This window comes from Lytechinus variegatus, chromosome 7, assembly GCF_018143015.1.
Source record: "Lytechinus variegatus isolate NC3 chromosome 7, Lvar_3.0, whole genome shotgun sequence".
NCBI lineage: Eukaryota > Metazoa > Echinodermata > Echinoidea > Temnopleuroida > Toxopneustidae > Lytechinus > Lytechinus variegatus.
The window spans coordinates 29,989,404-30,010,749 of NC_054746.1; the positions used below are offsets into that span (position 1 = coordinate 29,989,404).

Below are 21,346 nucleotides of genomic sequence, written 5' to 3' on the forward strand. Positions count from 1 at the left end.
CCTCCACCGTCTTTTTAAAGTACAGGCTTGAAAAGCTGCATGTGTGGAATATAAAATGCCCCCCCCCAAAAAAAAAAAAAAAAAATAGTAAAAAAAAAAGATAAATGAATAATGATTTTTAAAAATGAGATAAAATCTAAGACGTTTTACTTTTGCAGAGAATGTGAAATCAAAAATTATTTCAAACACCCGACTTTTATTGAATAAAATTATTTTTTTAAATATAAACCTTACAACAATTTCAATTGTTTCACCAATTAACTTATCATGATTTTACATTGACAGTTGACAGCACCTCATTTAGGAGCAGAATACATTAGCATTATGCCATGTATTCTAGTGTTTCCACTCATGTACTTTACATTATGTAGGCCTAAATATGAATATTTTGTACAATATATGTTTTTTTCACATCTATATCAATAAGGCATAAATGTCCAACGGTAAACTTCGAGGTAATACATGGTGCTTGCGTGATACATTTGTGATTCTGGCATGCCTACTAGTACTGTAATAATTATCATATTAGTACTGTGATGCTACGCTATGTCTCGCATTTTTTTCCTTGTAAGTGGTCTGTGCATTTTACACGATTTCACTATTCTATGTGCTTACAAAATTGTATTCATGTCCAAATTACGTTATTTCTAAATTATGAAATTGCCACTTGGTAATTATTTTATCACGTCATGTGATGATTATGTTCATGTATTGTAAATATGTTTTGCATAATATGCAATAAATGTAAAAACTCGTGCGAAAATATTCAATGTTGTAAAAAGGTAATTAAAATATTTAAAGAGAGGATATCACATGTTTTCTCTCCGTGTCTGTGTATGGCTGATAACAAAACATTGATGTTTTTTTTTATAGAATTGATTTTTTTAATTTCAGGTAGCAAAAGTTCGGTGTTCATCCCTCTCACTTAAAAAAAAAACATTCAAAACGAAAAAAAACGTCCATTTTAAGTCATTGCAAATACAGAGAAAATGCATGAAGATCACCTCACAGAGTTATAACATTATGATTGTTATTGCTCGTGTGTCATTTACCATGTTTATAACCCCTGTGCACAGTGGCGTACCTAAGATTTTCCACAGGGGGGGGCAAATTCGTCCGCCAAAAAATTGACAAGCCCCCCCCCCAAAAAAAAAAGTGTTCGCAGGATTTCGTATCAGCAAAAAAATTAGACAAGCAAACAAAAATGGTCTTCAAGCTCGTCGGGGGGGGGGGGCAGGTATACGTCCTTTGCATGGGTTTTGATTCGTCAGGGGTGCCCCCTCCCCCCGTAGGTACGCTAGCATGCCTATGCAGTGTCATTGTCTATGATTAAAGTCAGAGAAGGCTCTGAACGAGTTCCAACATTCGATATATCGGTGTCGATTTGAGATGATTGAGTGCGGTTATCAGGATCACTGAAATTCACTTCCTCTGAGGATTAATTCCAAGTTGTCTGTTAGTGAATAGTTCTATCTGATGGGTGCATAACTGAAGGGGTAACATTGTCTGTTAATAGATCAGAATGAAGAATGATCTGGGTGACTTACTGAAGGGTTATTATTGTCTCTTGGTGAATCAGTTTGATCTGATGGGTGCATAACTGAAAGGGTAACATTGTCTGTTGGTGGATCAGATTGATCTGATGGGTGACTTACTGAAGGGTTATTATTGTCTGTTGGTGAATCAGTTTGATCTGATGGGTGTATAACTGAAAGGGTAACATTGTCTGTTGGTGGATCAGATTGATCTGATGGGTGAATTACTGAAAGGTTAACATTGTCTGTTGGTGGATCACTTTGATCCGATGGGTGCATTACTGAATCGTAGCTCGGCGGTAGCTCCGTCGGAGGTGATGGGAAGGAGACATAGCGAGGTGGACTCGAAGTGACTACAGATCCTGCTCCATTATTCGCAGACGAAGAGTAGACGGCGTTGTCAGCAATAGTCCGCCTGTCGGATCCTTTTGATCTTTGTCGTTGATAGCAACAGATGATCACACACACCAACGGAACCAAGAAAGCGACGGCTATCAAAAATATTTCCCATTGTGTCAGTATAGGTGACGAAGAATCAGGTATCACTGGGGCTTCTGCAGAAAAGAAGTGAGAGGGTGAGAGAGAGAGAGAGAGAGTAGGAGAGAAGAGGGGAGAAAGGGGCATAGAGTGAGAAAGCAAGCAATATCAAGAAATTCATCGAAAAGAAGGGATCACAAATTTTAGTACATGTGAATGTTGGTTGTTACTTTATCTGCATAGTTGGAATGGTTTGAACGGTCATACCCCGGGGGTCAGTTAAACATAAATAATGGGGGAGGGGGTCAGTTATCTTTTGAAAACAAAAGTGGGTCTTTAATATTTATTCTTACAAATGGTGATTATTTTACCCATTCCCAATGTTTTATTGCTCTCGGATTTAACAACTAGGCCTATGTCGTTCCTTATACGTTCGCAATGATACGAGGCACTCAAGACAACTAATGAACTTAAATGAAAATCGAAAAAAAATGAACATAATTATGTTGGAAGATGTGGTGTGGACTGTAAGGAGAACCATGTTTCTCTTCGTTTGAAGTATAAATAAATTATTTGGAGTAAGAAAGAACACAATCATTTTCAAATTCCATTTGGATGCTCGTCTTGTATGTGTTCATACTCTGAACAAAAAGTTTACACGTGACCGTATAAGGTATCGATCGAGGATCTGTAATTTCGTTCATTTTATGAAGATGGCGAGCTTTATGCAGCCTCCCATGCTTTTATCATCAATACGCGAAAATGGAGATGGGTGAAATATCAAGTATCATTAAAAACTAGCGAGAACAAGCTTTAAGATGTAACCCACATTAACAATTTACCTGAAGTCGTGACGAATGGCAAATTTTCAATACACTGTACTCCAGCGTGTCTCCCACTGTAACACCAATCTGTGTCCACATATCCCCAGGGTGAAAAACGGCATTGGAAGATGAATCGCGAACCCCAATTACATACGATAAAACTAAACCATACCCTGTCAGGAAAAGGGATGTCATAAGATGATGGTCGGAGACTGCTTGCATAAGTGGTATCATGCCCTAGTTGACTGCAGATGAGCTGTGAAAAGGGTGAATATTAGAACAGGATAAGAATAGGTGCAGAACTTCCATTTCCGCATCTCTTGACTATACAGGGGCCGCGGACGGTTTTCAAAGTGGGGGGGGGGGTTGACTATATATGCAAAAAATCACAATCCTATTGTTATTTTTGTACACGGTTTTGAAAAAAGTGTGGGGGCACCCCCCGCTTCTGCTGCCCCTGCATATCAATTTGTTGTGTACAAAAACGCTCCTTTTATAAGGCATAGAAATGGGACGTTTAACGCACAGTAGTCACTAATACGCGCCGCTGTCTTCGCATCGTGCAGGCAGTCTACGTGTATAATGGCGGGCTGCTACATTGCGGTGCAGGGGTGTTCAACTTACAAATCGTGAGCGCACTCAGCTGCGTGTTTTCACTTCTCCTTTCTCTCCTTTTCTTGTAATTTTTCCTCGCATTACTTGTTTTCATAAATTTCCCTCTCTCTTTCCTTGTTTTCTCACTCCCTTCAGTTTTGTAACTCTTCTTGATCACTTGCATTCATTGGCACACCCCCCGGTCAAAAATGGAACGGTTCTATCCAACATACACTCAAGTCGTCGCTGTACGAATAGTGAAATTCTTCACGCGCTGCGTTGCCTAGCTATGCGTGTGTACTGTGTACTATACTGTGTACACACCAAAGACCTTATAATATATTACTAGACCGAAAGCTGCGCGCGCGTTCAGCACAAAACAAATGAGATTAGACTCCGCCTACCGCGATCATTTGAAGACAAAAATAAGCCCCCATTGACATTCATGAGCGTAAATATATTCATATTCCGGCCTTGTCATTGGCTAAGAGCGTCATTGATACGCGATTTCCCCGATTCTTTGTCATCGATACTAGTGGTATCGTGTTACAGAAGTAATTATTCATTTGACCTCATTACGTCATCTAATTTATTCATTCTGAAACTTTTCTTTCCACACAAAAATGGACCTACGAACACTCCGGTGAGTACGTATAAATTGATCTAACCACATGAATTCAGTGGACTATTTACAAATTTCACACTGTATTTTGTGATCTTAGGTTATTTCTCTACCAAATTAGAGAGTTTACTATCATTCTTCTGTTAAAGGAAAGCAGAATTTGGTCTTTGAAATTGAAGTTAGATTGTCATCGTCGCCCAGTGCAGCCTGTATGTTGCTTGCAGTGTTGCGGTTATGCCGCTGTGTTAACCACATGTATTTTGTACGGGCTCCTAGCCGATTGGGCATCGAGAGAATTTCGGGCCGGTTCGGTTCACCTCCAATTAACAAGGACCAACCCACGATTGATTAAAGCAAGAATGAAGCTTCTTTTTGTACACTGTAACGTTAGATCTAGAGGGAGATCTGCATCTATCTTCAGTAGATCGAAACCCAGTCAGGAATAAACTGTGAAGTGGAGTGTGGATGAAGATATATTGCCTGTCATTGTGTCAATCCTCACTTTCAGTTTCAGATATATATCAAATTTATTTTGCATAACTTCAGGCTTCTTCATTTAGCCCCCACCCATTTTAACTTATTGTTATTTATAAATAGGGTCTATAGTTGGACTCCTAGACCAAAAGCTTCAGTCTCTCTATTTTGGTTGTTCCGCTGAACTGTGTTGGCTCACTCACGAATAGTAAAAAAATGTCAGAAATTGTTGAATAAATCCCCAGAAACGACGGTTATTCCTGTATACGAAATAATATGCTGCTCTGCATGCATGTTTGTCTTATTATCAATAGGCTAGATCTAGATAGGCCTAACGTTAGATCTAATTTCTAACTTGGTTAACAGAGGATCTAGGCCTAGTGTTACTGTTGCTTCTTATTAATATTATTTTAGACTTAGATCTAGGCCTACGGTACTTCACTTTTATTCATCGATGCTTTCTAATTCTAGGCCAACCTAATTCAAATCGAGTCATCTAAATTATACTTTCCCAACCCGCGACACTTACCTCAGGCCCAGGGCTTATGATCTAGGTCTGTAATTTAGGCCTAGATCTAGGTCTGGGCCTAAACGACTCCATTTACATGTACGAGTATGCCTGTCAGTGTCAGTGGACCAAGGACTAGATCTAATCTTGGTCAATAATGGCAATGAAGTTTAAACTTTTAGCCAGGAATAAAAGACATCAAATCCATATAGGCCTAGATCTCAGTTTAGAACCAAAGCTTTACTTTCTAGGTCTAGATAGATCAAGAGTCCATCGTTACTATCTAGATCTAGACCTACGAGTAATTTAGATACGCGAATGCTGTTGCACAGCTCTGAGTCTTGGACTAGATCTATACTTTCTTACAAATAGATCTAGACCTAGTGCATTAGATGAAATTATGTTAAAGTCAAATGAGATAAGATTGGGAAATAAAAAGATGCAGATGTTTCTTTTTGGGGGGAGGGCAGTCATTTGAAAATATTTAGAGAAACCTAAAATTCAGAAAGCAAGGGCCAGAAGTAACCAATATTACCTATGGCCGTTTTTTGCATTTTCTAAAATAAAATTGAAGGATGTCATGCAATTCTTTTTTTGATGAAGGTTTTCACATTTCATCTCTTACCCAAATCCCTCCCCTATACACACGGCCATGAAAAATATCACTTCTTATTATTGTACTCTCTTTTCTTTCACAAACAGGTTGAGTTTGAAGAAAAAGAAAAAAAGGTTGAGTTTGAAGAAAAAGAAAAACATGTTGAGTTTGAAGGACAAGAAAAACGGTATAGAGGTCTACCTATATGGTTCAAGATGATGATCATAATTGCATGCATCATTTTGCAGATTCTCATCCAGGTATAAAAGTTAAACTCACCCATTCAAAATTACAGATACATTACATGCATTGAATGTTAACCATGTTTACATTAAATAAAAATAACCTTAGCCACAAAGAGGTAGGATCTGTACGGAACATACACTTCTTAAATATACAGGCTGTCGAGTCTAAAGTAGAACCAATGTCAAAAGATGTACTTTGGGCAAATTTATAAAATTAGGACATGTCCTTGATCTACTAGTAATTAAATTGCCTTTTTATTTCCTATTTGTTTATAAACAAAGCAATATTCATTTTTCATGAGTTATATTTTATAAAATTCATTTTATTCATGCTTTAGTGTGATATTCATATTTCATATTTGTAGATTTACTATTTTTTTTTTGTTTTACATTTTGTCTAATAGGATGATGCAATTTGACAATTTCCATGGAGGTGATTGATGATGATAAATAATTGGTGAAGTAGGCCTAATAGAACAGTGCCTGGACCACAGAGAGAAATACAAACTACAGCAGTTATATGAGTGAGTTAGTTAGTGATTATTTTTGATAATAAAGGTTGTTCACATTTTTTTGGCAAAAATAGACCTGCCTTTGAAAAACCCATTTCAATTTTGTTTCTAGATTACAGTTAGTGTCGTTTTTAATTACAGATCAAAATATTCTGTGCAACAAAACATATCAACTTTAATTCTGACTATTCATATAATTTACATATGTTAATTTATATATTCATATTTACAAAAAATTTCTGTCATTTTTTCGAAGAGTACATGTAGTTAGAATGGAGAGTGGTATGTAAACTGCAGAGAACATGTTTAAGTGATATGCTTTATAGAAGTACAACTTTATAATTAGAAGTAAGATTTCCTATGGTATGTGTTGAAGAAACATATATACCTATGCATAGTCTCACTTTTCTTAAAACATTTTTTTATAAATCATGACAATTTAATTGATTTTCTTTCTCTATTTTTTTCAATCTGCAGGACTGGTGTAACAGATGTTTTCATTCAAGAAATCCAACTATTCAACATTGAAGACTTAGGAACCACGTGATGAAGATGGAAAAGGTTTTTTTTTCCAAGTCCAATTTAAAAAAAAAATTATCACACCCCAAATTCATGACGTATGAAATTTCTCATTGATTTTCATTAAAATTGGTTGCAAAAAGAGAAGCTATAAACATACAAATAGGAGCAGCGGATTGAAGTTGCTTGAAAGTGGGGGGGGGGGACAGGGAAAATGCTGTTTTATGTGACATTTTTAAAAAGTTGCGAGCAAGCAAAATTTTGACATTTTAAAATGAAATATCCAATTTTGTGATAGATTTCGACAAAATATTCAAAATGATATATTTCACCCTTTGCTTTCCTTTTTCTTTTTTTCCCTTGGTCGTGATTTTTTTTTTTGGGGGGGGGCAAGAGCATTGGCGGCGGAAGGCAAAAAATTTAGGGGGGTCCACCTGAATTTATCCACCTAAATCTTAGAAGGGACCACAAAAATTTCCAGCAAAAAAAGGTTGTCAACCACAATTTTAGGGGGGGCACAACGATTTTAAGGGGGGGCCAACCTGAATTTAGGGGGGACGCAGGAAAAAAACTTGACGAGCAAAAAAAAAAAAAAGATTCTCAACAAAAAATTTAGGAGGGGGGACTGTCCCCCACCTCAAATTTAGGGGGGACAGGTCCCCCTATCCCACCGCTTCCACCGCCTATGGGCAAGAGTCCTTCAAGCCCCACCTCCATCTGTACGAACCTGCTTATATACCCCACTCACATGAATTATTAAACTTATTGCACACAGGATTTCCTTCAGAAGTATATTATAGAAATGAAAATATTGTTTTCTTGTTTCAAAGGGCACTCGTCATGGTGACCATAAAACAGATCCTTCTCAAGTGAAAGGGGCACAGAACAAATTCTTTAGAAGCGCTCTTCTTGTGTAAAAGGGGGCAGTGATTCAAGAAAGGGCACTTTCAAGAAGGCGAGGGGGCACTTTGTATTACATGAAACGGGCTCTCAGATGGAAGGGCACAGAACACGTGGGGGACATTTTTGGGTGAAAAATTGCATATAAGGAAGAGCACTAATTGGTATTACCTAAAACAGGTTCTCATCAGGTGAAAGGGACACAGTACACGTTCGTGAGGGGGCATTTTCTTGCATAAAAAGGCACTTTTCAGTGCTTCAAAAAGTAGGGGGAATTGTCCCCCCCCCCCAGCATACAAAAACATATTTATTTTGGTTCAAACTATTAACATACGCTGAAGAAAAAGGTAAAGCTTAATCCTCTGATAATGTGATTTTTTTTCTGGATAATTAATAAAATTCACCACTAACCAGAAAATTCCTTCATGTCTTTCATTTGTGTTCATATAGTATTTGTACCGAGCTAAAATGAAAGGGATTTGGAATTAGCAAAATTCAAAGTGAGACGGAGATCGAGAGAGGGAAAGAGTGATGAGAAGTGGGTTGAAAAGAGATGAGAAAGAAATGGAGGGGCACATAATTATGAAGAGATAATTTAGAGGAGGTGGTGAGAGAGCTGGTGTTGGAAGTAGGAACAAAAGGGGTGGAAGAGAAATAAGACGAGATTTTTGGAAACCAGGAGACAGATAACAAGTGGGAAAATAAGAAGGAAATATATGAAAAGTTAAGTTGCAAAAGGGGCTAGGGCCACTCCAAGAAAATTATTTTTTTTTATTCTCCCATATTGCAATATTCTTATGCGAAAATGAATTTTCATGATACCCTACCATTAGAAATTCAAAATTGGGTATAAGAGAAATCTACTTATCTTCATATTTTTTTAAGATATTTTTTTCCAGAAAAATTATGAATGGACCTAACCCCTTTTGAAAAAAGTGAATTTTATTTTTTTAGTTCACTTTTTATGGGAATTTCAAGTTTTCTATGGTATCATCTTATAGAGCTACTAAAAATCAATTAAGACATAAAAATCAAATTTGATTAAAAATGGACCTAACCCCTTTTAAAAGTGAGCTCTTCATATGTAGGAGAAGGGCGGCACAAAAGAACATGAGTGGGAAAATGATTAAATGGAAAAAACAGAGTAAGAAATGCTGGAGAATAAAGGGGACAGGAAACATATTGAGCATGATAAACTGGGGCCCGTTTCATCATGAGTTACAAGTATGGTAACTACGAATACCAATCATAATCAAGGTTCCCACGGTTATCACAATAATAGCGATGTTTAAATAGCTGTGTAATTCATTATGAAACGGACGCCAGAAGAAAGCCGGCACGGGGATCCATGAAGATTTTTTTTTTTACTTCTCCAAATTAACAAGAAATGACTCTGTTAGTGGTGAAAGTTATTTTTTTCAGTATTCATACTCAACCAGTGAAAATGAATACCATCATTGTAATAACCATGATTCCCCCCCCCCCCCACCTCCACCTTTTTACCTAATCGCGACTTTATCTACTCTTTTCATCTTCCCTTTTAGAATTAGCATAGGCCTATAAGACGCAATACAAACATTGTTTTGTTTTTAAGTGATATCGCTTGTGATATCGATACTTTATAAAGCGCAACGTATCGTCTCAGATTTGCGCTTGCTTGATTCGCTGAATCATTCGCGTCACGAGCGCGTATCAAAATGAATACATTAATAAATTTGCCAAGTTGACCTTTGTCATTGCGCTGGTGTGCGTATTGTCTAATACACGTACAAAACCACAGTTGACGAGGGAGCATCGTACGAAATTAATATTAATGGGGCTTATTTTAGCTTCTAATGGATTAAACAAAATGGCGGTAGCTTCGGGGGCCTGGTACACACAATGCCATCGGCTGAACCCGCCAAACTATAGTGACCAATTATTGCAAAAGCTTTTGCAAATGTGAAAAGTGACAGAGGTTTTTTTTATCCAATCAAAATAATTCTTAGGTATTCGCAATCTACAGCATTTTCTGCAAAATGTCTTTTTTTGATAGGGTCTATTGTGACGTATATATTTTTTTACAACAATGTGAAGTCGCACCAAACGTTTCGTTTCCCGCACTTGCCCATTGGCTCATGTACAAATGGATTTCCAAAATCATCAAGAAAGGTTCCAAAAACCTCAAAAGTGACAGAACTTAATTTGACTAAAATTTACTGAAAATCATATCATGTTCAAGTTGAGAATCTGCTCTATTCTATTCTGTTTTGATAGATCACCTTGTTGATGCGTTTGGGAGATATCTTAGCAAATCCCTCAAAAACTGCGTATTTTCTATTATTCTCCATAGGGAAATAATTTAACACGCTACGCACTGCAAAAAAGGAGCGCAAACAAATTGATATGCTGTAAGTGGACAACGATATTCCCGCATATTTTCCAATCCAGCATTCAACATTAATTTCATTTTTATTTTAATATTTTATCAAAACATTTTCAATATGATAAAACATTAATCAGCTCGCAGGCTGTTTCACATAATGGTCCAGTATAAAGAGAGAAATACACATATTAGAAGGAAAGATTATAAATAATTAGGAATACATGTGATTATATACAGCAAAACTAAATTACAATAACGCTAAAAGTGATAAAGTAAAAAGAATAGCAAGATTTATCTCATAATGAGATAAAGAAGTGAAGGAAAAAGAAAGAAATTTTATACATCGATATGAAATCATGTTAAAAAAGAAAAAGGTCTCAATTTAAAGCTTTGTATCAATTGTATCAATATTAATACTAATAGAAAATCATATAGCAGATTACATGTATGCTTTACTGACAGTGGCACAGTCATGATTTCGACAACGCAGCAAATGCACTGAAAAAACCCCAGTCGAATCACAATAAAGTCTTGTCGAGGGTCGGTAAATCGAAACAGCCGCTTCGTCTGTATCTCTGGAAAAACGACCCATTTGCGATTTTTCGTCAGCTCTGAAACGTCGGATGTGATCCCGAGTATATAAGACGATGTTGATAACAATAATTCCAATATGACAAGTTAGCTTAACTCGAGATTGCAAGCTAAAAAGAAGGTTTTTTTTCTATGCCATTCGGTTAAATTACTTGGATTAATCAGTTTTGCCGTTTGGGGTGCCGTTGTGTTTGGACAAATAAAAGCTTAAATCCGCTTTGAGGAAGAAGGAGGGGGTTAAGCTCGCTCAAATAAACAAAATTAACATCCCCATAAATAGTTGTGATTTTGACCGTCCGACCCCTGTAGCTTATCCCCTTCTTCCCTGATGCATTATTTCAGGTAGTTACGATACCATCAGATCAATATTTGACCTCATCCCCTTGTTCTCTTATCGTACCGTCAGTTTTGGTATGATGGAGTGTCTAAACTTAGCTGCTTAGCGGACATCAAGTTTAAGAAATATTATTAGGCTAAAATTCGTCCAAAAATATTCAGTCCTCATTCCAAAAAGAGTAGGCAACCTTTCATTTTAATTTTCAGGGTTCAACTGTAAGTGTTTTGTATAATTTGAATTACAAGACCAATATTAAAACAAATCTTGATCTCCTTTTTAAAATACAATACTCACCTCGGCATTGTCGTTGGTCGTGTAATCGTCACAAATCGATCCCCAAAGACCATCATGAAGAATCTCTACTCGACCGTAATCTCTGTTGATCATACCTTTCTCGTTTACCAGTCGGACAGGATGGTTCGCCACCGAGACTAAGTAAGTAAGAAATAATATTATATAGGGCCTACTGTATAAATGTGATTAAAGATACTACAATGTGAATTGTAAACAGAATCAGCACTGTTTTGTCTGAATCATGCCTTATAAATAGCAAGTTGGTATGCCGTTATGTTTCGCATGCGCATAAAGGGCATCTGGTTCAGTGGGTTTGTCCTGCCGCGCCTTGAAAGGTTCCCTACTAAATAGTAAATTTCTTGATAGGTCAGAATGTAACATCCATTCTGAATCTGCCTAAACAGATGTAATAACGTGACATGCATGCCTTACGATTTTCAGACACCCATCATGCTTACCATATGGTGCACATAAAACTTCCAGTTCGTCATCACGTGTATTCAATGATTCATTGCCGGTGAATGTTATGCTGCAATCGGTTATCTTGGAATCAAAGAAGCCGCAGTATAAGCCATCGATGACGATCCTACCCGATCCACTCTCAAATAGGTTGTACGAGTAGTATTCATTAGGTGATCCTTCATAGCCAAGCTGTCGACATATCGTCTCTCGGACGTTAGTGAAGAAATAATCGTCCGTGATAGAGCTCCACTCATTATTATAGTATACATCTACCCTGCCTTGTTCTGTGTAGTCACTTCCCATCAGGCGAAGATCAAACTCTGTTTCGAATTCAATAAAATGGAATTAGTCATGTCGTCAATTTCGAGCCCACGTCCTTCAGATTGAAAGACGAAAGTCATAACCATCAACAGCAAACATATAAACAATAACAATATCAACGTCAAAACGGTAACATCTTTTTTTTGTTTTAAATATATAACCCTCGTCTCTCAAAATTAAATCAAATCTTGACCTTCTTACCTTTTGGAGGTCCACATCTGACCTGGGCGATGTTTGTCGGTTCGCATTCAAAGTCAGAGGACAAGGAAACTTGGCATTCACCGAGATGCTTTTCAGTTCCGTTGCACTGATAGTCATAATAAGATATCAATCCAGCTCCAGATGATGGACCAAGTGAAACTGGTCTCTCATTGCGTCCATACTGGTAACCGAGCTGTCGACAGACAACTTCTGCTTCAGCTAGACTCCAATCAGGGTCACATATAAAACCAGGTGCAGATCCAAAACGGTATTCAACAACACCTTCGTAGCTGGTAGATCCACTCAGAAGTCTTACAAAGTTGGCTGGATCTATCATGAAGGAAAAGTGAAAAGTTCTTAAAGACAAACACCTATATCTCTTCAAAGAATATGGATTTTGTGTATGAATTCAATTCAATTCAATTCAAGGTTTATTAAAAACATGAGTCGCAGCCAAATGGCTGAATTGTTCATGTATACAAAGTAAAAACAATAAAAGGACTCATTACATATTTCAAACATTAAAAAACAGTAAACTTTGTAAAAAACTGACATGAGAAATATGAGTATAAAAAATATTGAATAGTGAAATGTTCAAAAATAAAATTGAACTTTGATCAATAAAAGTCAACAAGTCCTACTGAACCTCTATTTCTGTATTATTTCAGTATGATCTGTCTTAGCAATGTTCAAAATGAATTGAAATTTTAATGACAATCTTTTGGACCCTACATTTTACGAAAATGTTAAGATTCATACGGTGATTAAAGCAAAAAGACATAAATATTCCAGATGGAACAGCGTGAAATACAAACAGGTTGGTCATAGCATCGGATTTCTCCAGTATGTAGGAAGTTGGGTTTAAATGGTTTTTAATACTTGTTGTAAAGAGGATTCTAGTGATTGTTCATACTCTAGAACTAGTACACCATTTTGGACACATTTCCCCTATACATTCTGATTTTGATTAATTTCTTACTTTGACATTTCATAATATTGTACTCATTTATATTTCTATGTCGCCTGATCTGAAGTGATAAAAGCAACGATGGTGTTTGCTTCAATAATATGCCAACTACTTACCAATACAAATGACGCCTGCTGTAAGTTGATCTGGGTGTGGATATGGAGAACAGCTTTGAACCTTAGCCCACCCTAAAGAATCACAATCCCGAACATAAGACTCGTTTCCTGAACAGAATACCTCGTCCAGTAAGACTCGTCCATCCCCTCCAGCTACTGATGTGATTTCCAACGCTCCTAGTGGATACCCAAGTTCTCGACATGCGATATGAGCAGCATCCATATTCCAAGAACAGATTGTACCCCATGATCCTCCGTGGTAAACTTCAACTCGACCTTCATTGGGATACTCTCCGTTTTGCAGACGAATCACTGCAAAGCGATTAAATAATGTTGAAGGAGAATTTGATCAGTCTAGAGAAGTCCATTCACGGGGATCAATATTGCCATAAATTTGTTTGGTTTATATATTCGTAAGTGTCGTTCAAACGAACTGGACACCCAGTATTCATGGTATTAGGTTAATCGGAAAGTGAAAACATTCTGTGATATTATGCTTCTTTATTGGGACGTTGGTCTTGATACCACTTGATAATACAATATTATTGAAGATAATGTAATGATTTTGTTTTAATCGGTTTACAGGCCTTTCCGAGAACCTCAGCTTCTGCTGGAAGCTATAACAGGTCGGTAGATTCAAGGTTTAAAAGCATAAAGCTTAGAAATCGGTGAAAGAAATCGTATGTGGATTGTATTTATATATTAGGTACACCTGAACAGGTTTGGAAGCTGTTCCTGATTAATTCCATACCACTTGTCATAAAGAAATGTAACATGAGATGAATAAGCAATATTGCCAATTTTATGGAAGGAAAACTGTTATAATGTCCTCAAGAAGGTAAAGACTAATCCCAACCATGACACTTCAGTCAACCAAGATAAAGGTAAAAATGTCATAAGCAATGACGGTGTCGATTAACTCAAACTGTCCAAATGCAAAGGGTACAATTGAAATAACTTTGTGCTAGATTTATTTTGTTCCTGTTTGTGGTAACTCCCTTGGGAACTCGGCGGGACAGCATTTTGCTGGTTAACGCCAAGCTGGTATATAACCAATTACCACTGAAACATTTCACGTCTAGGTTAATCAGTCACAGTGGCTGACGTTATAGACGACAGATATCACTCTCGGGCCTTTTTATCAAAGTGGAGACAATGACAGAGTTGGGATTCGAACTCACAACCTTGCGATTATAAAGGTCCAATACTAACCACTGGACCACACGACCCTTATTCGAACCCAGAGTGTGTTTATTCTGCTTTCATTTCACTTACGTTTTGTGTCACATCTCAGGCCCGCATCTTCTTCGTGTGAACAGTCGTGAGTCCCAACTTCTTTTGTCACCGGACAGTCTATTAAATGTCTCTCGCCTCCTCTACACTCGAGTCCATCTAGAAGAATTGGACCTGAACCAGGACCAAAGAGTGGTTGCAAATGTGTATAATTTTCATTGACGATGGCTTCTATAGCATCCGGGTATCCAAGTTGTCTACAGGCCACTCCTGCATCAGTCCTGTCCCATGCATCATCACATATTGTTCCCCAAACTCCTGATTCACCAAGAATCTCAACACGACCCTCACCGGGTACAGATCCATTGGAAAGGCGAAGACTTCCTGTATAACAGAATAAAAGTACATACTCTACATGCACTCTAAAATAGGGGAAATAATGTTAAATCAACATTTGAAAGGTTGGATGAGTGACCCGTCCAAATGTTCATATCAAACTCCGGGTTTTCCAACCTTGCATAACGCTAAATCAAACACTAAAGTGTTGGGTCGAACCATATCAAGTGTAAGTGTAATGTCAAAGTAACATTTTAGAAAAGTTTGTCACTCATCCAACCTTTATTGTTGATTTAACATTTCTTTGTTTAGATCGAGTGTGTAATATTTAAACTACTAGTCTTAATTGTATTAACGTGTTGCATTGAAGATGAAACCCGTTAAAACTCTATTAACAGATAGAGTGAAAGTGCACACTTTAAGTATTGGATTGAGGGTGTGAACATATTTTGAAATTGAAATTGTCATCAAATTTGAGAGAGACAGTAAAAAAAAGCTCAAGCTGTTTTTATTGAATATGGACGCGACCTAATCTTGTATTGTACGGTTTGCTTTTTACGGTATTACATTTAGGCCTATAAAATTTTTCCAGACTTAGTACATGCATGACATTTTAAATCTGAAAGGCAACTAGCTGGAGTATTTCTTACCATATGCTGTACACCTAACACCTGCACCTTTTCCAGAGTGAGGGCATGTAGAGCCTACATCAGTGTAGTTACACTGAAGTAGATGATCCTCAAACCCAGTGCAAGACAGTTCACCATAAGCTGGTTGACTCAGCGACTCATTCCGAACGTCGCCGAAGTATCCCGAGAGCAATGCTAGATCGGCACCGGTGTAGTTGAAGTGTTTGCAGATTACAGTGGCTTCTTCAAAACCCCAAAGACTGTCACAGAATGAAGCCGGGGCAGAGCCGGAGACATTCGCTTCAACTCGACCTTCAGAGTCGTACATACCATCCTCGAGAAGATAGGTCGGTGTACCTGTAGCAAACATTTCGAAAACTATATGAATACAAACCATTTTGATATAACAAAAATAATTATCACTCGACTTGTGAGTATATAATTTGAACATAAAATTCGAAGTGATGGCCGCGGGTGCCAGAAGAACTGATAATTTCCATCAAGCATGTCAAGTGGTATTGCCTGGAACTAGCGCCATGTGAACATCCTGAATTGATTTCTAGATTTATTCGAACCATATTAAAGAACAAACATGTATGTTTAAACAAAATGTAGGAATGAAATACATTTTAAGCATCGGGCTGTACGCATATAGCAACACAAGCTTTTGTGAAAAGTGCATAGTACACAGCGCATGATTTGCAATGAACATTTCTTCTGGGTCGAGGGATTTGTGTGCAGAAGTTTATTTTTCATTTCTAGATTCATTTTTGACAATGCAGCCAAGTGTGGATGTAGGAAGAATTTGGAATAAATACAATTACTATCCACGTCTGTACTTGACAAGTCAACGGGATGAATGATTTCATCTTTTTATTATGCTCTACCCACAACATGTAAAATATTTGGTATTTGTTTGCCTTTGCAGGATAGTAATAATGTACTGCTTAACTCTATCAGAATTCGATAGGACCTAATTATGATTCTCATTCTAACATTGTTCATTTACACGTAATAAGATTAATTTTGACCAAGTATATGCCCATTCTTATAGCACTCAGTTTCGAGTAAAACATAAGCCGATATAATGTCAGATCTGAGATGGTATCCGGGAAGGATATTTCTACACCACATTACACCATGGTTCATTTACTGTTTGACAGTTTAGAAGCCTCGAGAATTACCTTTGGAAAAATAATCCTCTTCAGCGATGATATTTATAAAGGAAGAAACAATGAGACTTTGTGCCAATTTTTGTGTCAAATCTCATCGCAACTTGGCTATAGGGTGTCAACTCAGGCAGTATGAAGCACATAGTGCACCCACTTTTTACTGACAATCATATTTTCACATATTGATATTATCATTATTTTACATGTAATCGCACACATCTTCAATTGCTAATTATTTTTACGAACAATAATCCAGTGGTCTCCTCGTGACTAAGCTCTATATTTGGAAAATGAATTTGTTTTCATGAATGCATTGCATACGTGACATTCAAAGCATATAGCACAAATTAAACCATATTCTGGTCCAACTGATACTTTGGACTTTGCTGATGAAAATAATCACATCTTATTTACTAAGCACGTACGTCAGTTGTGAATGAAAAGCTTTCATTACATAGGCATTTTATAGCAAGTTTACTTTCAACTTTAGATTTATGCTGATATTCATACTTTAAATATCTTTCAAATTGTTATGAAATCGGTTATTATTGTTGGAGACAGTGGCGTAATTACGGGAGGACGTGTCCCTCGATCGGGTGGCAAAAAAATGGACGAAAAGGAGAAAAATAGGGAGAAAGCAAGAGAAACGTAATGGGGGAAGAAGACATTATTGTGTATTGTGTTATTATTTTTAACATTATATTGGATACAGAAGAAATGTTGTTTATCATAACTTTGGGTAATATAAATGTCTTAGGGCCTGTGTTCATCACTCCTGGTGCTCGCATTGTATGTTTAAGGAGATAAATAATCCTGCTCAAGGGGATTGAATGTTATTAAAGCATTTCGTTTTCAAGTCAATATATATATTCCCTTCCGCTTCGAGCTTTTATTATGTTATGTATATAGTGACATGCTTCTTTTTCTTCTTCTTTGTCTACTTAAAGTGATTGCCTCCTTTTAAGGTCTGAATACAAAACATTTCCAGTCCGTACTTACGTTCGCATTGGTGGATTGGTGATATTATCTGCCCTTCATGAATTTATAAATAAATTCCTTAAAATGTCCCTTTTATCTGGTCTGAATATAAAAAAAAATCAGCATGCACTCCGCGCTCGCATCATTTGGTTAGTAAATACGTATGGTCTTAATGGATTCCTACAAACAAGCTAAATCAGCTATTGAGCAGGCTTCATGTGCCCACTAAGTGACTCAATTTGTTTTTGCTGGTGCCCCCTTATACCGTGACCCAGGGTACGCCACTGGTTGGAAATATCTTCACGCTACAAGCACTGCTGTGTCATGTCTATATTTGGTACCTTCATTTCCACAAGAGACTGTATACTCAATTTTCAAGAAATGAAAGATCTGAAAAAGTGCCTTATTTAAAACAAAGTGCAACTAATTCAGAATTTACAACTGTAAGTATTCGATGAACTTCGCATAAACGTCAGCCAAAATCTGAGCATCCGAACGGGGTATATAGTTATGGAGAAACTTTGTGTCGTGAGAGGAAAGATCACTCCACCACATGTAGGACATATAAAGCTTTTGTAAATTATAAATCGTGAATTCTATAGGTAAATTAAATTCGTTCAATATTTTATTCTATTGAGCACATCTGTATAAAATCATGGAACCTGTATACACGATATACTTGATTTTATCACAATTGTTGGAAGTATACACTCAGCAAAAAAAGTTCTTGGACACTTATGAAAGTTAAAATTTTCCATATAGATATTTGATTAAAGGCAAATTATTGTATGTCAACATGACCAGGCAATATTCCCCTTCTGGTATGACATGACATTTTTATGTGAACAGTCATGCATGGGTGGTTAAATGCTTTAAACAATAGCAATGTCAGTAAAAGAAAATTGCAAGAAATGGATCAGTCAGTGCATGGCTGGTTACAGGCATTTAACAATATGTCAGTAAAAGAAAATTGCTAGCAATCGATCAGTCATTCTTTCAGTTGTGAAAATTTGTTTGGCATAAATATCCATTAAACGATAAAAGCAAACTTAAAGTCAAATACCACTCTAATAGTGAAGAGAAAGTTATCCACCTTGGATGCATCACTATTCCACTGGAATTTTAAGTCAAAGTTAGTCGATGAACAAAATGTCAAATTTCAGTATCTTGGCATAAGCAAAACAAAATTATCGTTATCCTACTATCTACTGCAGGGGTGGTGGCCCTAAGTCGACCAATCCTAGGGCGATCTCTAATTTCATTAGTAGTCAAAGACCGCTGATTCAAATTTGAAATTGTTGTTGGGGAAACTTGGAAATATCGAGCCATGCTCTTGGTTGGAAAGCTTCATCTTGAAAGTGAGTGTCCAAATGATCCATCTCATTAAGCAGCTCATGATGCATCCCTAAGCATTCAATTCAATTGATAAACACATGTTGAAATTGCTGAATGTACACTTTAAAAAATGAAGTGCTAATTCAGCTCTTAAAGAGCGTGTATAGTGACTGCACTTCGGAGTGCTGATTTGTCTAGTTCAAATTTGAACGAGAAAAATCAGCACTCCGAAGTGCAGTCACTATACACGCTCTTTAAGATCTGAATTAGCACTTCATTTTTTAGAGTGTATGCCTACAGGATGGCAATGATCATTAGCATTTGAATGGTCCATTTCTTGCAATTTTTTTTTACTGATATTGCTATTGTTTTAAGCATTTAACCACTCACGCATGACTGTTCACATGAAAATATCATGTCATACTGGAAGAGGATTATTGTCTGGTTATGTTGACATACGATAATTTAATATCTATATGGAATATTTTAACTTTATTAAGTGTCCAAGAACTTTTTTTGCTGAGTGTATATAGTATTTTGTGAGTGTATATGTATGGAAGAATTAAGGATACCGTGCATGTGTGTGAGTGAAAATAGGGATGCGAAGCCATAGAGATATATACTACTAATAATAATAATTAGTAATAGTATACATCTCCATGTGTGAAGCGTGGTATTAGAATGTGAGGCTTTTACTTTCAAATCGTGTCAACATGGTCAAATTGTGTGTGTAGACTCAGTTTTAATGTACAGGTTGATCGTTAAAACCAATACCAGTGCCCGACCATGGTCAATGACTGTTCCAATTCAGGCAGTCATATTTGATTTGCAATACATAAAATTAAATATATATATATATGTATATATATCTGTGTGTGTGTGTGTGTATCTTGAAATAAGTATACATTCTAGTGAGATGACCAGAATCCTGATTATAATCAACTGAGTGTGTCATTAAAGCTATTTATTCCTATACTGACCTGTATATTGCAACCCTCTCTCCTCCCCCTCTCTCGCCCTCACTATCCATTTTTTTTTAATTCTCTTCTGCCTTTCTTCCTTCCTTTTTCTCTCTTTGCCTATGATTCTCTGTCCCCTTCTCTCTCCCTTTCTTCATTAATTCATCTTCTCATTTAAATACATCTTTTGTTCAGAACCCCCAAGCAGATTAAAATTGGCCAAAACATATCTAATTCCAATTTGACAAATGTATTACATCAAAATTGCATCAGGCATAATCAGAGTCGATACATGATAAACGTGCTTGCATCTCATTATTATGCTATACGATCTTACCTAGTGCGAATGCCCCGATGTGAAGAGCCAATGTCAGAACATGACATGCATGTACGTATATTATAGGCCTATTGATCATATCCATCGTAAACTGATCCATATATTATGACACAGTCTGATGGTGGTTTCCAAGTGGTGGTATTACCTCAAACTGATAGGGTACACTCAAAAATTTTAAATTTTGATGATGAAAAATTGTACAAAATACTCTATCCTCGCGCGGGAAGAATGACGATGCATGATTTTAGTCATTCTATTACGGCAGTACTTCAGTTGAACAGTGCTACCTTCAAATAACACAATGTGTACATTAGCGAATGCAAGGCATATTATATGATTTCATATTTGCAAAGTCGGTCATGTGGTACGGTAGGTCGCACATCTACAAAAGCTTAACGGGACATAAACAAACACTCTGGTCCGACACGCCCGGGCAGAGGAAAGAGAGAAATAGGTAGATGGGGCCCGTTGCCAAAAGAGTTGCGTTTAAACGCAAACCAAAAAATCAATCGCAAGTCCAAAATGCGCGCTGTCGATTGGTTGAAAATCAAGTTGCGCGTGATTTTTAGAGTTGCAATTGATTGCAACTCTTTCTGCAACGGGCCCCAGGAAGACAAAAAAAGTGTGGGTGGGTGAGTGGGTCAGTTTGAGGGTGTGTGTGTGTGTGTGTTAGGGTGGATGGGTTTAAAATACGAAATAAATGGGGAGAAGAGGGGACAGAAGGAGGTGGAGCCTGACGGACTGAGGATAAAATTACTAAAGTTCAAAAATATAACAAAGATAATAATGTTAATAAAGAGATAATAATATCAATAACAATAATAATTCCATATTTTACCAACGAGGTAGCCACTTCAATTCTGAAACTTCTCCCACTTGGCTCTTTTTAGCATGATAATGATATTACC

At 37.0% G+C, this 21,346-nt stretch overlaps 1 protein-coding gene across 1 annotated transcript; it reads right to left on the bottom strand.

Moving 5' to 3' along the window:
• Positions 1 to 1,230: 1,230 nt before the first annotated feature.
• On the bottom strand, positions 1,231 to 20,883 carry LOC121418958 (scavenger receptor cysteine-rich domain superfamily protein-like). Its single transcript, XM_041613195.1, has 9 exons — positions 20,439 to 20,883; positions 15,679 to 16,014; positions 14,735 to 15,076; positions 13,460 to 13,771; positions 12,377 to 12,706; positions 11,851 to 12,174; positions 11,393 to 11,529; positions 2,855 to 3,092; positions 1,231 to 2,089 (listed from the first exon to the last, which is right to left on the bottom strand). The coding sequence occupies exons 1-9, from the start codon at positions 20,536 to 20,538 to the stop codon at positions 1,518 to 1,520; spliced, it is 2,691 nt and encodes an 896-aa protein (XP_041469129.1). The 5' UTR covers positions 20,539 to 20,883; the 3' UTR covers positions 1,231 to 1,517.
• Positions 20,884 to 21,346: the final 463 nt, after the last annotated feature.

Bases quoted from the DNA above. Each gene is read 5' to 3' on its own strand.
- LOC121418958 (XM_041613195.1), bottom strand. From the start codon at position 20,538: ATGGATCAGTTTACGATGGATATGATCAATAGGCCTATAATATACGTA. The intron at 12,707-13,459 runs GTAAGTAGTTGG...CCTTCATGATAG, and splicing joins AGCAGGCGTCATTTGTATTG to ATCCAGCCAACTTTGTAAGA. The intron at 12,175-12,376 runs GTAAGAAGGTCA...AATTCGAAACAG, and splicing joins CAGATGTGGACCTCCAAAAG to AGTTTGATCTTCGCCTGATG.